General features: G+C 37.6%; 1 protein-coding gene and 1 long non-coding RNA gene across 5 annotated transcripts; one reads left to right on the top strand and one right to left on the bottom strand.

Annotated features, from left to right (window-relative positions):
- Positions 1–5,815: 5,815 nt before the first annotated feature.
- On the bottom strand, positions 5,816–11,168 carry LOC111255061 (uncharacterized). The gene is made up of 3 exons (XR_002675333.2): positions 10,407–11,168; positions 6,574–6,720; positions 5,816–6,198 (listed from the first exon to the last, which is right to left on the bottom strand). It is a non-coding gene; the product is annotated as an uncharacterized LOC111255061 (long non-coding RNA).
- Positions 11,169–11,464: 296 nt separating this feature from the next.
- On the top strand, positions 11,465–14,403 carry LOC111255058 (uncharacterized). Of its 4 annotated transcripts, none has more exons than XM_022816686.2 (7): positions 11,465–11,539; positions 11,624–11,685; positions 11,762–11,888; positions 12,942–13,084; positions 13,166–13,273; positions 13,469–13,803; positions 14,187–14,403. In XM_022816686.2, the coding sequence occupies exons 1-6, from the start codon at positions 11,530–11,532 to the stop codon at positions 13,571–13,573; spliced, it is 555 nt and encodes a 184-aa protein (XP_022672421.1). In that variant the 5' UTR covers positions 11,465–11,529; the 3' UTR covers positions 13,574–13,803; positions 14,187–14,403. The 4 variants fall into 4 exon arrangements, with proteins under 4 accessions (XP_022672421.1, XP_086832460.1, XP_022672422.1 ...); XM_086976334.1 differs by having other exon boundaries at positions 11,762–11,891; positions 13,630–13,771; XM_022816687.2 differs by having other exon boundaries at positions 11,762–11,891; positions 13,630–13,803.
- Positions 14,404–14,875: the final 472 nt, after the last annotated feature.

The raw sequence follows: 14,875 nt of genomic DNA, 5'->3' as shown, positions 1-14,875 counted from the left end.
CAATTTTGATTCTTGAGCCTATAAAAGGCCTGTATACTTGTCACATTGCAGTGAATATGGTTTGTACATTAAAGATAATTTCGACGACGTGTTTTATCGCAGTCGAGTATGCAACGTCGGATCGTGTGGTGGCATCCGTTATCGACCATACATATATTGTGTCGTACGTTTGTCTTCAGCATTAACGAGAAGACGATCATTACAGTTATGGAATACGTGAAGGTGGTCGACCTGCAGAAAGGTAAAGCGCCAAAGGAGATCACCACGAGGCATGCAGCATGCCTCCGTCCCACACACTAAATTGGAGGTAGCTTCGATAATTAGAAAAACGTTTGCTAAGATCTTCATCGAAAAGTAATGAATTGGTGAGCAGTATGGTCTAGCAAGAAATGCATAATTAATTTAATCGAGTAAGGTGTTTTTTTTCTAAAATAATTTCTGCTTCTATATTTTCTATTCTACATTCGTTGATCGGGCGCAGAGTCTCGAATGAAACAGTTGGATTATCGTTGTCCACCTGATGGCAGCTACAGTTCACATGCGCTTCTACGGACTTCTCCATAGAGATGTCAAAGGAAGCAACGCTTTACTTTCGTTTGGCGGCCGGGTAGCACTCCGGGTAGCACTTCGATTTCCATATCATTGCGTGTGTCATTTCGAGATACGCTATATCCTGTGAGTTCGAACTTTGCACTGATACTTCGGAATGATCTAACCAAACAGAGCGTACGCCGAGACTATTCCCAACACTTTTTTCGTCATTTCTGTCATATGACGTTCAAAGCAAAGAGTTCGTTCTAGTATTGTCCGAAATATGCTGCTCTGCAGATTCATTACGGATGGCCATATTGTCATATTCAGGTCGTATGTTCGGTGAACTGCAAAACGATATGGAAATTGCTGGCACACCACCTTACGTGTCGGAAGGCATACGGTCGAGCCACGGACTGGTGGTAATTGGGAATCACGCTTTACGAACTCATGACAGACGCCGAAAGTCTGTGTAACTTGGTTTTATTTTGAGGATATACGAGGTTTAATTCTTGATGAAGAACACTTCGGACAGCAAAATGGTGGAAGGGTAGATTTACTGTATCTAACAAATTAACGTTTCTATGAAAGTTGTTAACAGTGTTTGTTTTGAAGGGAAATGTATTGCTAATGCTTTGAGATGATAGCTAGTAACTATTCATTTCGAAGTTCAAATCAAATCGTGAAAATATCGTTCGGTCAGCGATTAGCCTGATTTTGGGATTACCTAGAAAACATGCGCTGGAATGACTTCGTTCATTATTAATGCCCCTTTTCTAACCAATATAGACTGGACATGGCTGCAATCTGCTTACTGCTTAATGCGTCTTCCCGCATTTGGGGTCATGGTATGAGGCAGCTAGAGGCAAAGATGCCAAAGATTATCGAAAATACCTCACAGATTCGTTCATCATGCGTCTTTCGCCAGAGGCTTCGCCCGAAGCTAAATCACAGCCGCTTCCGCGAGTACAACACCTTAAAGACTAGGGCACTGGGGCGGTTTTACGCTTGGAAACAATTAGGGCTAACCTGACGCCAAAAGTTGGCCAATCAGCGCATATCGCATTGCTTCATAACGGCGTTTGGGCTTTGTGTTTGAATATCTTTCAACAGGACTTTAAAAACAAGTAGGAATGATATAAATGAGGAAAGTTATATTTAAACGCAGTGCTAATTTCCGTGTTGAGGAATGGCACGTAGCAAAAGCTCTCAATAATTGAGTCCGGGATGTTACTACACCAAGTATCGCAAAAATCATCATTTATGATTTAATTAGTTGTAAAAAAATTAATTAATCTGCATTCAACAACACGTTTACGTAAAGAGCACTTGTTCTGTAATTCGTTTATAATGATTGCCTCCGGTTAATAAAATGAAGCAGATATCCTAGTATTTATATCTGCATTTGACTACATTAACGCAAATAATGCCTGGAATTGTTTTCAGTTCGTGTAAATAATTACCCTTTCTTAACTAAGATATAGGAGGGGTACCTCGGCGAAGAGCCAATACCAAGATACTGATTATTAGAAGATACTCCGATGGTATTTACGACCATATGTAGGGGTATATGTCAACCATGTTTCTAGACGTTATGCGGTCAGGCATAATCTGCGCCTTTTTTCATTATCACAAATATCGAACGGGCTTGTTCAAAAAACTTACGCGACACTACGAATACTATAGAATATGACTACAGTTATAGATTACGATTACCATTATAGCCTTCGATTGAACAAGCCTACGCATGGCTCAAAATTGGTGAGGAAGCTCTACACTTTAATTCTTTAACAATTATTGCAATTTCCTAAACCAAAGGGTTTTGAATTCAGCTTTTAAAAATAATACACATGAAAAACGTTCAGTGTGGCGGACAACATGCTTCCAACTTTGCAGGCAGTGAGCAGGAATATTATTCGTTATTATTGCTATTATTAGAATGATTGGATGGTAAGGTAAGATACAGGTTTAGGTTGGCTTTTCAATGAATAAAGTACACAATAAACTACTTGAATCCCGACTCTCAATCGATTCTGATGAAACTTCTTGCGGTTTTCTTTTTGTACAGCTGGCCCAACTGGCCAAACACGCAAAAACGCAATTCAAAATACGGTATTATCCCTATTGCGGTATTCAAGTTTAACGGAGTATGACGCCGTGATAGCTGTCAATGGGTTGAGCGTTATCGACAGTTCGCGAGTGGAAATCGAAGGCCACTCCAGGCTTTGATGAGGTGACTGTGACGGTGCTCTTATCTGGGACAATGGGCCTACTTCTGAGCCGAACAGATATGTCTTGTTCTGGCGCATTTCAAACCGATTGAGGTAATGCATACAGTCACCGCTGTATGCATTACTTTATTAATTACGCTGTATGCACCGCTCACGTGACGCCGCGGTAGCATGCATGTTCGTAGCTCGCGTGAGTTTGCTTGTAATGAATGATATAAGAGCTGCTCTATGTCGTGCGCGCTTGCAGTTCGCGATTGGATTGGGCGTTCGTTCGAATATATTCACACTTTGAGTAGGGTTCTACTACGAACAAACTGCGAAATCTTTTGTGATGTTAGTTACTGTGCTAGTGCATGTACACGCTAGATTAGGCTTTAGGCTGTATGTGTATTCAGGCTATATCCTGTCTGCTTCCATTTCAATCATAGGAGATGTTCGTAAATCATTAAACCGATTAAATAGTATTACTATTACTGCACTATTAAATTACTAAAGCAACTTGATAAAGGAAGGGAACAACAATTTGATAAAGGAAGGAAATAACAATTTGTGTGTGATACTATAGAAAAAATATGAAAGATACGTGCTAAAAATAAAAACAGCTCGACCTGATCACTTGTGTAGTAGCAATTAACATGTTTATGGAAGAGACAGCTCCTGCATTTCACATATATGGGATTTGCTCAGACATGCAGACTAATCAGAACGCCTTTAGTCGCTGTGAATCGAGACCAAAAGCTTAATGATTATTTTCAAAAGTTTTAGAATCAAATCATCAGTAGTAACGTTCGCTCATAAGTACTTGTATTACTGTTCGATTAAAACTAATAATCGGTCTGCAATGGTAAATGTCTGTACATGCGGATAAGACGTGTGTCTATCGATCTGCGCCAGCTAGCGAACGCACAGCTGTATACCGAAGTCCGCGCCCAAATACTATTATAAAAATATTATTGATATAATGTAATCATTTTGGCTTTTGCCTATAGTACTTTTTTTTTAATAGAAAAAGTTTGCTTTAGAAGTCACTGAAATCCTTATGATTCTCATACATTTCTAAATTGCTAAAAGGATTAGAAGGAAAAAGTAGCAGTTTTGTTATAGTTTATTAAAAAAAAATACGGTAAAAATATAGTAAACCGTTAGACAGTCGTTGCACCATTAAACGTTAGCGTTTTGTAATGAATACGATGAATGAAGAACGACCTAGCTTGTTTTAATAATTAATTTTTTGTTTAGTTCACACTTTTGTCTTCGCTTTTTAGCATTCAGGTTATGAGAACGAAACCAGATTCTTTCAATTTTGCTGAATATTAAACGGGCGTTAGCTTTCGAATGTACGGATTTAAGGCCAGGCTTTTTCTTATTTATGAAGTCCGTTCCACATGAAGTACTTGTGCTAACTTAAGAACTGTCTCCAGTTCATTTTTTTCGTAGCATTTTGAAAAGCTACAGTAAACTGCGTTTTCAGGTTGTCGATATCCATCTTAGTTTCAATCAGCAGCTGTCGGATTAAGCGTTCCTTCTGTGTTTTCTTTTGAACAGGTTTTTAAACATCTTGCCAGTGTTGTTATCTTTTCATTTATAACAATTTCGGGCGAATCGCGCCATTCATAAGAAAAGGATCACCCAATTCGCATACGTCAGTGTTGAAATCCGTGAATTTTTTTTGATGCAGCTTGTAACGTGGTCGCATAAAATTCGAATTCAATTTTTTGCATGCAATTTTGAGCAACTTACCTTCGTTGGTCCTTAATAAATATATATATATATATATATATATATATATATATAAAGTTTTATTTTATTATTTTTTAACATTAATAACAATAAAAAATATTATAATAGAAAAATATATTCTTCTGTTTTAGATGGTTGGCTCCTATCGGTATATATAGTTTTGAACCTACATCCAGTTTTGACCCTATACCATTTCCCATAATGTCCCTAATTTTAGTAGGCGAAGACCAAATATGTATACGCCTGCTTAAAGTAGTACCCATTCATTCTCACGGGGACGTCACTGCGGTAAGGGCTTTGACCTTTAGTTTCTCCTTGGATGGGTAAGTCATCTATTGGTCAGGGTCAAAAGGAACCCCGAAATCTTCCAAACGGTCGCCACCAGCGCCATCCAATTTCGGTTATGGTCAACTTACAAGCAGGTCATAGTGAAATCAGCTTGATCAAATGTATGTATCTATTTAGTCAGTAAAAATAACAACGGCACGCAAAATATAGCAAAACTGCTAGCAAGCATTGACTGTATAAACAAAGATCTGCTCCTTAGGCAAACATCTGCAGTTTAGATGGGATTTAACAATTAATCATATCGACGTAGGAGTAATTAAAACCGTAGTGGTTTGCCATTTCAGCCGGCTAAAAAAATGACGGTTAGCTAAGGTAAGATGCTTTTCAATATATTTGCGCTTAATGTAGGATGTTTATACAGTCGGCATAGGTCAGGCTTTTCAAGAAGATAGGCTCGTTTTATACGATGCAATTCTAATTTTCATATGTTTCCATTGGTAAGGTCCGTTGGTGTGCTACACGCTCTATGAATAATGCTACGTAGTAACAGGCGCTATACGTGAAACACATTCATACAACCGTGGCGGAGATAAGCTAAGCTGAAGGTACCATATATTTTGTTACGGTATCCACTGTATATTAAGTTAACATAGATGGTGGCTAGATAAATCTACCGCATCCATACCCAAGATACTTACGGCTCTCAAAAAAAACTCGCAGATTATAACTTTCGTTTATATTTTGTAGAAGGCGTCCGTATTGGGTTAAACAGTAATTCTAAGACATATTTTGTTTTTTTCTTGACAATCCGAGAGGCTTGTACTAGTAGTAATGGTCACTAAGGTAAACATAAAATAATTTATATTATATATATATATATATATATAGTTAGAGAATATTAATAAATAGACAAAAAAAATTTATAGAAATGATTGTAAAAGTGACGCTATTGCATGCGAACGTACACTGTGGTCTCCCACATGTACCTTCGTCCGCATTTGAATGAAAATAAGAGCATGTAAAACTTTCTAAGTTCATCCTCTAAGGAGTTCGTCCTCATGTTTTTTTATTAGTGAGTTTCCTATATGCTATCGATCTTAAATTTTTCTAGTTTTCGGACAAAAATAATCCGAATCTTTGTGAGTATGTTAAGCCGCAGAATAGGATCAAATATTTCTTCACGACTGGTGATTCGATATGTGCGGTATTGCAGTGCAGCTTTTATCTCGTTTCGGGGTGTGTGTAGCTCACTACGCTAACCGTCGTTATCTAATAGGAACAACGACACGCAACCATTTGATCAATCTAAGTCAAAAATGATTTGCGATTCATTCATTGGCATGTTCTGGTCACCTTGTTCGTAAAGATCGTCGCGGTAACGTAGGACGATCCAGTGCCACACCTGATCCTGGGGAATTTGGAATATAAATCGGTTAAGCAAACAACAGAACCAACTTCTTACTTTTGTGTAGCAGATTTGTACGAGATTGACCACAGGGTTCTGCCTTTGATTTGACAATCATTGATGTTACACCCAGCCTAGCTTAAACAGTTATGTTATTGCAATTATGCTGCCCTACCTAACCTGTTATCCTCTTGCAGTTATTCTATTAGCTTGTTTTAATATGAGTAAATTTGATTACATCGAACTAGCAATAATATACGTGTAACTCATTGCAATGACCCTCAAAATCTGCACCAATCCTACTATACCGTTGCAGCTATCCGAAGATGGTACTATTTGTATTTTCTTTGATTTAGGTAATCTATTAGCAGCAATTACCTCACTACAGTTACACCAGTTCCACAGATTTCGCTCTTCCATCGTTGCAGAAGTTTTACTGCTACCCAGACTACGGCGCTTTTTGTATTATCTGTAGGTAGATCACCTTACGGAAAGTGAGCGAAGAAGGCGGCAAAGCGTACGGCCCTAGAAAATAATAAATAAAGGTTTCTGTTTTTGTAATCAAATAAATTTTAACATATTTGTTATTTTGCAAAAATTATTTTTAGCAAGGTTATGAAGGTATTATGAGAATACGAGCAAAGATAGTCGACCTCAAGCGATGTCTCTACAGATCATCTAAAGTCCTTAATTTGGATTTGTTCTGATAAAATTTGGACAACTGGAACTGGAAGTGCCGGAAGCATACTACAGAAACCATACCGACCCATTGAAAAACCTATTCAGTTAGTGTGTAGATTATAAATAGCCAAGAAAAAATGTTGACAGAACAGATAGAACATAAAAATGAATGAAACCAAGACCCATAAGATAAATCCTCTATGAAATGTATTTTAAACCGTGAACAACAATATTGCACGTGACTTGCACTTACTACGAAAAGAAAAGCCAAAAAGTAGTCTACTTTTTGACATCTTTAAACATTTACGGAGTCCCAATGTTCATCTTGGCCGTTGATGCATGACCACACCGACCCATACCATGAATTTGAATAAAATGTCAATCTTGGATTACTACGTAGAAAAAAATGAGACGGATTGACTTTGTAAGGATTCTAGTGAATAGTAAAGAGGAATGGAGTGCCTTCGTCACAGTATAGGATCAGGTAATCATCCATTTGAGAAAAATTATAGGAATCAAATCTAATTCTTATCCCTAGTGAACATGTATGCAACGAGTTAGTTACCTGCCTTTTCTAGAAATAATTACATATTATTATAACATGGCCTTCGTTAACACACTGACAGGTATTCAGGGTTCACTAAAGGCATTACTATATGAAAAAGAACGTCAAGTACGAAAGTGTGGCAACACTGTTGAAAAACTTCAATAAATTTATTATTACTCAATGTGATCCTGATTTACCCATCGTAGTCGCAGCAAAACCAAAGAAGGCCAAGTCAATATGGTCTAAAAGCAGTACCAAAAAAACCGCCCATCATGCAAGCTGGTCACTAAACAAGGATACGCAAGAATTGAAAAGTCCTTGCTTTAGTATTTGCATCCACTTATGTTTATAATCAAGAAATAGCCTACTAATATACCATTGGACGCTCCATTACGCTGCTTCGTCAAGGCTCGAAACTCTCAAGTGTGTAAAGGCTGTTTCATCGTGAAATCATGAGACAACAGAATCACAAACTAAGGAACTCGAAGTCAAAGAGAATTAAACTAATTATACTGGGATGAAACAGGTGGTTTGCGCATATGTATATTTGACCTGGATTGAACGCAAGTTGAAAGTCTATCAGGCATGTGCAAATGAAACAAAAAGTAACCTGTGTAACCTTTACCTTAACTCTTAACCTAACCTAATCCTTAATCTAACCTAACCCTTCACTTTTAACTTAAACCGTTGTAGCCAGTGGTACATCCAATAGGGAAAATATCAATACCATTGAATTTGCTCTACTGGTTCTTATTGGCGGTGACATAGCAGCGGATGGAACCCGTTTCAGTGACCGATTGTCATATGAACTCCAGAGGTACTGCTTTTTATTGGAAGAACATCTACATCTTTTTAATAAAAAAAAAATTAATCATTTAACCTTGCAAAAAGTAACACGATTATTTAGTCAACATTCTAATTGGCAGCATTCTTGGTAACAAAGGTCAAGTCGATCACTACTACTCTTAGTAACGCTACTCTGAAAACCTGTCTCGATTATTCCAAAATTACCACCCGCTATAACCCTGAGCATTGTGCGAGCTTCTTCTATTTTCCGCTGTTTCGTAAAAGCTTCAAACCTCAATAAAAGAATTTTAAACTTTTTAAAATTTTTTCCTTTTTTTCCTGTTGAGGTATAAAATATATTGTTATGGGTTAGTTTTTCAACAAAAGGGTAAATTAAACTGAAGTCCGCCTATGGTCACTTCGTTTTTGTTTTCTCAGGTTTCAAGAAAGACGACGATTGCACTACAATTTTTTCGTCAAGTTTTGTTTAATGTTAAGGCTTTTTCTAATGCTCCCCTTTGACCTTTTCGACGAACAATGTACTTCGATTTAACCTATAGATGTGAAAAAAAAATAATTTTTTAAATAAAATCAACCAGACCGAAGAGAACCACTCTCTCCGAATATCACAATGTTTGCCATCAGACTTAAGACCTCAATATACATTCCTTTTTCCTGGGCTTGAAACTTGGTACGGCCTTACGGATCTGTTAAGGGATTATGCCAGGCATGTTTCGCGCCACTTCTGTATACGTGGTATGCAAAATAGATTCAAGGATAAGTATAAACATCTAAGGAACTATTTATTTTGGCAGCATGCAATCTTCTTAAGAATAGCATTTATAAGGCAATATATGAGATAATAATTTCAAAGGTAAACACATATATCATCGTGCCGACATTTGGACGTGATACTAGACTTTGATAAACGTCACTCATTTCAAGTTCAATTCAGTACAGTTCTTCATTTACGCGGCCTTGATTGTTTAGTAAAATGGATAAGAAACTTGCTTTGCGACCCGGATATCTGTGCAACGATAAATCAAATATCGAATGCCACCTCGGCCATGGTTGCGTATAGGCCACAAGCTCTGTCCCTGCCCTGTGATAGCTTAGCGTGTAATGTATTCATCTGCTAATCTTGAAGACATGTCGTGGTGTGGATTCAAAGCCGGGCATAGATGCACCTCATTTCGTGCTTGGAGCCAACCGTTTGATGAAATGCGTAACGGTGATAGCAGACGTAAAACTCAAAACACAGAGGGCACTACCTAAAATATTCGTTTAATTTACCATGTTTCTGCTTAAAAGGCCTTTGGTAATAGGGAAGCGGGATTACTACAATATTTATAAAAAGCTGTGCCTATCCACCCACGTTTGGTAGAGCTTAGCAAAATCCGAGTTATAAGTACTCGAAAAAAGGAAAAGCCAGAAGCAAAAATGTTCGGCATACCGTAGTTTATTACTTCTAGAAAAAAAGCGGCTGCGGATACAGCCAATGAAATTTGCCACATGAAGTGCTGGAAGTCTTCTAAAAGCACACTAAGTGTTTCGCCTTCTTCATGTTGGAAAAAAGTCTACAGCAAGCCACAAGTCAGATAGTCTGTTGTAGCCACCAACATAACTGAAACTCTTTAGATTCGTGTGCAAATCAAATCCGTGAATGTTTAGCTACCTCACAAGTTAAGCTATTTTGAGAACCAGCAGCAAGTAATAAAATTTTAACCTACATCGACCTTTTCTGCATAGAAATTCGTAGCGTTATTTTTACGCCGATGATCATACTGTAAATCTATGGAACCACAACGGAATGATTTGGTGCATGTCTTGACAAGATTCTCGAAGTGAGTACATAGTTAACTCATTATTTTCGTGGAAACGGGTTTAAAGTTATATAAGCACAGGACATACCTAGATTGTTCCGGCTGGAAACGCTGAAACATATTTAGAAAATATTCAAAAGTAAAAAAATGTAATAAAAATTAAAAAGGCAACGAGAAAAGCAAGCATAAGTATGACAGAGTCTTTCTTTAGGCGTAAGCCAGTTATCGACCTCGATAAGTAAATGCTTAATATCGATATTAACTCCATCCGCTGCGGTTCTTAGCCGAAATAATGCCACCCAAAAAAATTTATACATAAATTCTAATTAAGCAAGTATGACGATGTGACAACAGTCCAGCCAATTCGCACGTACATTAGTTTTCATTGGCACCGCCTTCAAGACAGGTGGAAGCTTGATGGATTTTAATAGCTTCTTGAGGAACTTGAGACACCGGGTCGCATTCGTTGTTTCGTTTGTGTCGACTATCTCATAGTAGCAGACGTTCCTAATGGTCATTGTAAACACTACCATCATATGTCCAAATCTACTTAGTATTATGACCGAACTCACTTCCTCTTGATGCCATTGGCTCCTCTCGTTTCTTTTTGGCTGGTGATAGAGGTTAAGCCATGCCTTATTTATGGCGACTGCATACGCCAGCAAAGTTTTCATGTATCTGAAGTAAGATCCCGCTTTATTGACGTGGAATACCCCATGCACTGGATCCTAATTGATATGAAGTTACTTTACAGGAAACCAACTTCTTACTCAGTTGTCACGCCTTTAGTACTTGGGCCCTAATTTTGTAATACACAGCATTAGTCGACAGAGCCTTTACATATCAAGTTCAAGTGTCGGGAAAAGCTCCCTCGATTGGGACAATGCTTTTTGACTTTTGGGTCCTAATATCCGGTTACCCTCTCGCTGACCTTCAATCTCCATTCTATCGCTAAGGAATAGGGCAAACGTTTTTCAACAAAAAATAATTGTACTTCAACATTCGCACTGCGTATTCATTTAAAAGCTCCTTACTCTATGTTTTCGATGTATGTTCGTAGCGGTGTGGTCTTTCAGGAACAAAAAATTGAGCACTGTGCATTGATTATTAAAACTAAAAGACGTTTTTTTCTTCTGGACTTACTTTTTCTTTAGTAATCTCAATAGGCTTCCGTTCATAAGTTTCTAGAAGACTGGAGCATTTGCCAGTCAAATCTTGTTTAGCAGCGTGGGGTTCAAAAATTATTCAATTCAAAGTCTGCCGGATTCGTTTGTAACAGGCTAATACTTTCAAGCATTTTTATGGTTTTTTATGATTGCTGCGGAAGTTATTGGGAACTCGCTTGCTCCTAAATAGATCCAAAGAGCACTGTACGCATTTTTCAGACATATTTCGGCTTCACGTACTAATTTACGCAAACCTTCCACCTTTATTTACATGTTGGTTCCTTCTGAGCATTCCAGCTAGTCATTATATTTTAAAAAACGAATTTCAACGATGGCTATCGGTGAGTGATTAGTCATAATTTCTATTGTTCATAGCCTGGTCGTACAGAATTCTGTTACTAATTACACGAATTATGTATTTGCAGCTTCCAAAATCCACCAAGTCTCCCCTAAACCTACGTTGGAGACAATACCAGCGATCACTACGGTATGTGTGAATTATGATTCGATTTTTGCGACGTCACATTTGCATAATTGGCAATTATGTGTAAACTTTTTTTCAGTGCAAACATGTTGAGGTGGCTGTTCTTCGACTAACAACTGTAGCGGATGGAGTTAATGTGGATATTAAGGATTTACTTACTTACGAGGTCGATAACACGTCTATCCCTGACAAAAGGCCTGTCAACGGTGGTATGCCTATGTTTACTTGTCTCGTTACCTATAAAATTATAACATCATATTCTTCAAATATGAGCCTTCAGCGTGCATTGCGGGTACGATTTAAGCGTGCCCTGTACACATATAGGCTTAAGCCCGTTTGCACAAAAATAATGGGTTGTAACTACATACTTTCGCTGAACAGCAGGTTGCGCAGAGTGCTCGATATAATTACTGGTGACAAACAACAATTTCGTAATATCACATTAGGTGATGTCCAGCGAATTATAAACCCCGCATGCATGTTTAAGTTATAATAAATTGTTCGTTCTTTTTTACGTTTATTTTATACGAGAAGTAGTTATAAAATTGTTTGCTTTTTAGACGTTTTACGTTTATTTTATGCGAAAAGTAAATGTGATCTTTCAAGCAACAAGTATATTTTCTCATGTATACAAACGTAACTTACATCGTACCGTCGGTTGTTTGTTTCTAGACCTTTAATTTTATTGTTTTTCATGTTTCAACAAAAAATAGTACCATTTGAACTATACTTTATATATACCATTCATCATCAATTAAATTCGACCGGAACTAGCGGTAATTTTTTATATGTATATATGTATTTATTTTCCATATGATTTATTCAGCACTTCAGCCAAAACTTGGTATTATTCCCAAGCCGTGCGTGTAAAAGCCTGTCTTAGTAAAACGCGTCATTTTTCCTTTTCCTATGTCGGAGCAACGTACACAAAAAACCACTCCACCAGATTCACACGATAATTAGTTTAAGAACCAACACTGGATTTATATGCGGAAAAGTGAATGTAAGAGAGCAAGAAGTAGAAGTACGGTTTTTTGCACGCTGCCACAGTTCATGATCACTTGTGTGCACTAATCCATTTTGCGCATCGTGTATACAGCAATGGCGTGAAATACCCCTGGCACAATTCCTAAACATAGCCGCAAGATTTCAGATTTCAGGTTGTCAGAATTTTCTCAAAGCAAACATTGCTATATACAAAGGGAGATAGTGTCTCCTTAGCCCCATTGAATTTATTTAGAACGTAATTTTTCTTTCAGATTATCATGTCAAATCGAAGTACCTTATCCGTCGAAAAGGCCAAAAGGACGGGTTAGAAAAGGCCTTATCTCTATATGAAAATCGACGTAAAGATTATGTCGCAACCATTGCCTGTCTTGAAACTAGAGAGAACAAAAACGAGGTGAGCATATAATAGACGTGAATAATAATTGTTTCCGCGGTTGAATAACTAACCCTTAACGGTCTCTTTATACCCCAATAGGAAGAAATTTCAAAACTGCGTGAGACTCGAAAGTTTCTACGGAAGCTTCAGCGAAGAATACAAGAAGCCCGCAAAATGTTGAGTGCTATAGCGGATAATAACACCAAGGTAATAGAGGTGAATGTTAAGAGTATTGCTAATAATAACATGGTTCGACTTGATTTTAGCAAAAATGCCGGTAATTATGTAACTTTCTACAGAGTCAAACGATTTTTTACTTTCAGTTGTAGGCGCATAGGAAATAATACCTGATTGTTTTACTACTTTGTTGTTAAAATGCATTTGATATGTGCCCTGCGATAGGCCGACGATCGGTCACCGAAGTGGGCTCCGCCACCAATAAGAACTGGTGCATTGGTACTTCCCACATCGGATGCACCTGCATTTACAATATCTGCAAGGATTTAAGGAAGTATTACCGAGGAGTAGGACCACTGAATCACTCTTGTTAATGTTTTTTCAAGGTCTGCACGAAAAACTGCTAGTGACGATGATGTAGGGCCACGACTACAACAGCGCCAGCGGCTCTATCGACGCCTATTAACTGTACAAATGAAGACATCTTCCGACAGCCCATTGATATAAGGAAGTCTACCACTAATCCTAGTCAGTTTGTCATACCATCGCTTACTGAGCAGGTACATCTCATTAGAATTACCGTTCCGGTTAGTGAGCGTGATTTTAGCCATAGTACGTTGTGTGCTTGAAAAATATAACTTAAATGAGACATTTTATATATTATATAGATCTTTATGAAACGAAAGGTCTTTTATGCAAATAATAAAAAAAAAAAATGCTACCATGACTACTATCATGTATTTTCGTTCCATTAAGCCGGGAAACTTTGACTTACACTTTGCTTCGGTAATAAAAGGACGTCGTAAGGCACACAGTTTCTATGCTAATGTCTCTACAAAGCACAATCGAAAGGTATACTGCCTTTCTTTATGGTGATACTTCATAATATCATAGATATATCTATATAATATATATATATATATATCTGCGCATTTCGTGTTAGCTTCTTTCAGTCCTTACCAGATAAACGAGAGGCTAACACCTAGTGACTCAAAAAGCAAAGTGCACCGGAAGATGCATCGGATCCGGAATCAACGCACTTTGGAGTTGGAGATGCCAGCCATAAGGAGCTTCTCTAAAAGCTTCCAAATATAATTTGGCACGATCCGCCAATGCGGCTATTTTGAAATGTCTAAGTTCAGTATGTACAACGTGCTTAAAACGCCTTAAAAATAAAGTTATCATATGTATGTTAGATAATTACTTTTTACTGGCTAGATAATTTCTAGATATTTAGTTTGTAAATAGATGGCTTCTCTCGAGATCTCAACTTGGCGTGAACTTGTTATGTTATGCTAATGTTCTAAAAAAACGAAGCAGACTGTGTTGGTACGGGGAGTAGATAAATATACCTTCAAAGAAACTTGCAAGCTATAACCTTCGTTTTATATATAAGGTAATAAAATACAAGCAATTTGATTGTAAAAGTACGCTCTTCCATGCGAACGTGCAGTGTAGTCTCCAGTGTTCTGCCATGTACCTTGGTCCGCATTTGAATGAAAATAAGAGCATGGAAGATGTTAACAAATCTTGTTAACAAAAGATCACCCTCAGGTTTTTTAATAGTGAGTTTCCTATGTGCTATCGATTTCAAATTTAAGTTTTCGGACAAAGATAAGCCGGCTGAGTCTT

The sequence above is a fragment of the Varroa destructor genome, unplaced genomic scaffold (genome assembly GCF_002443255.2).
Source record: "Varroa destructor unplaced genomic scaffold, Vdes_3.0 BEIS01000013.1, whole genome shotgun sequence".
Taxonomy (NCBI): Eukaryota; Metazoa; Arthropoda; class Arachnida; order Mesostigmata; family Varroidae; genus Varroa; species Varroa destructor.
Note: the sequence above shows the minus strand (reverse complement) of the source record. Positions and strands in the feature narration are given on the sequence as shown.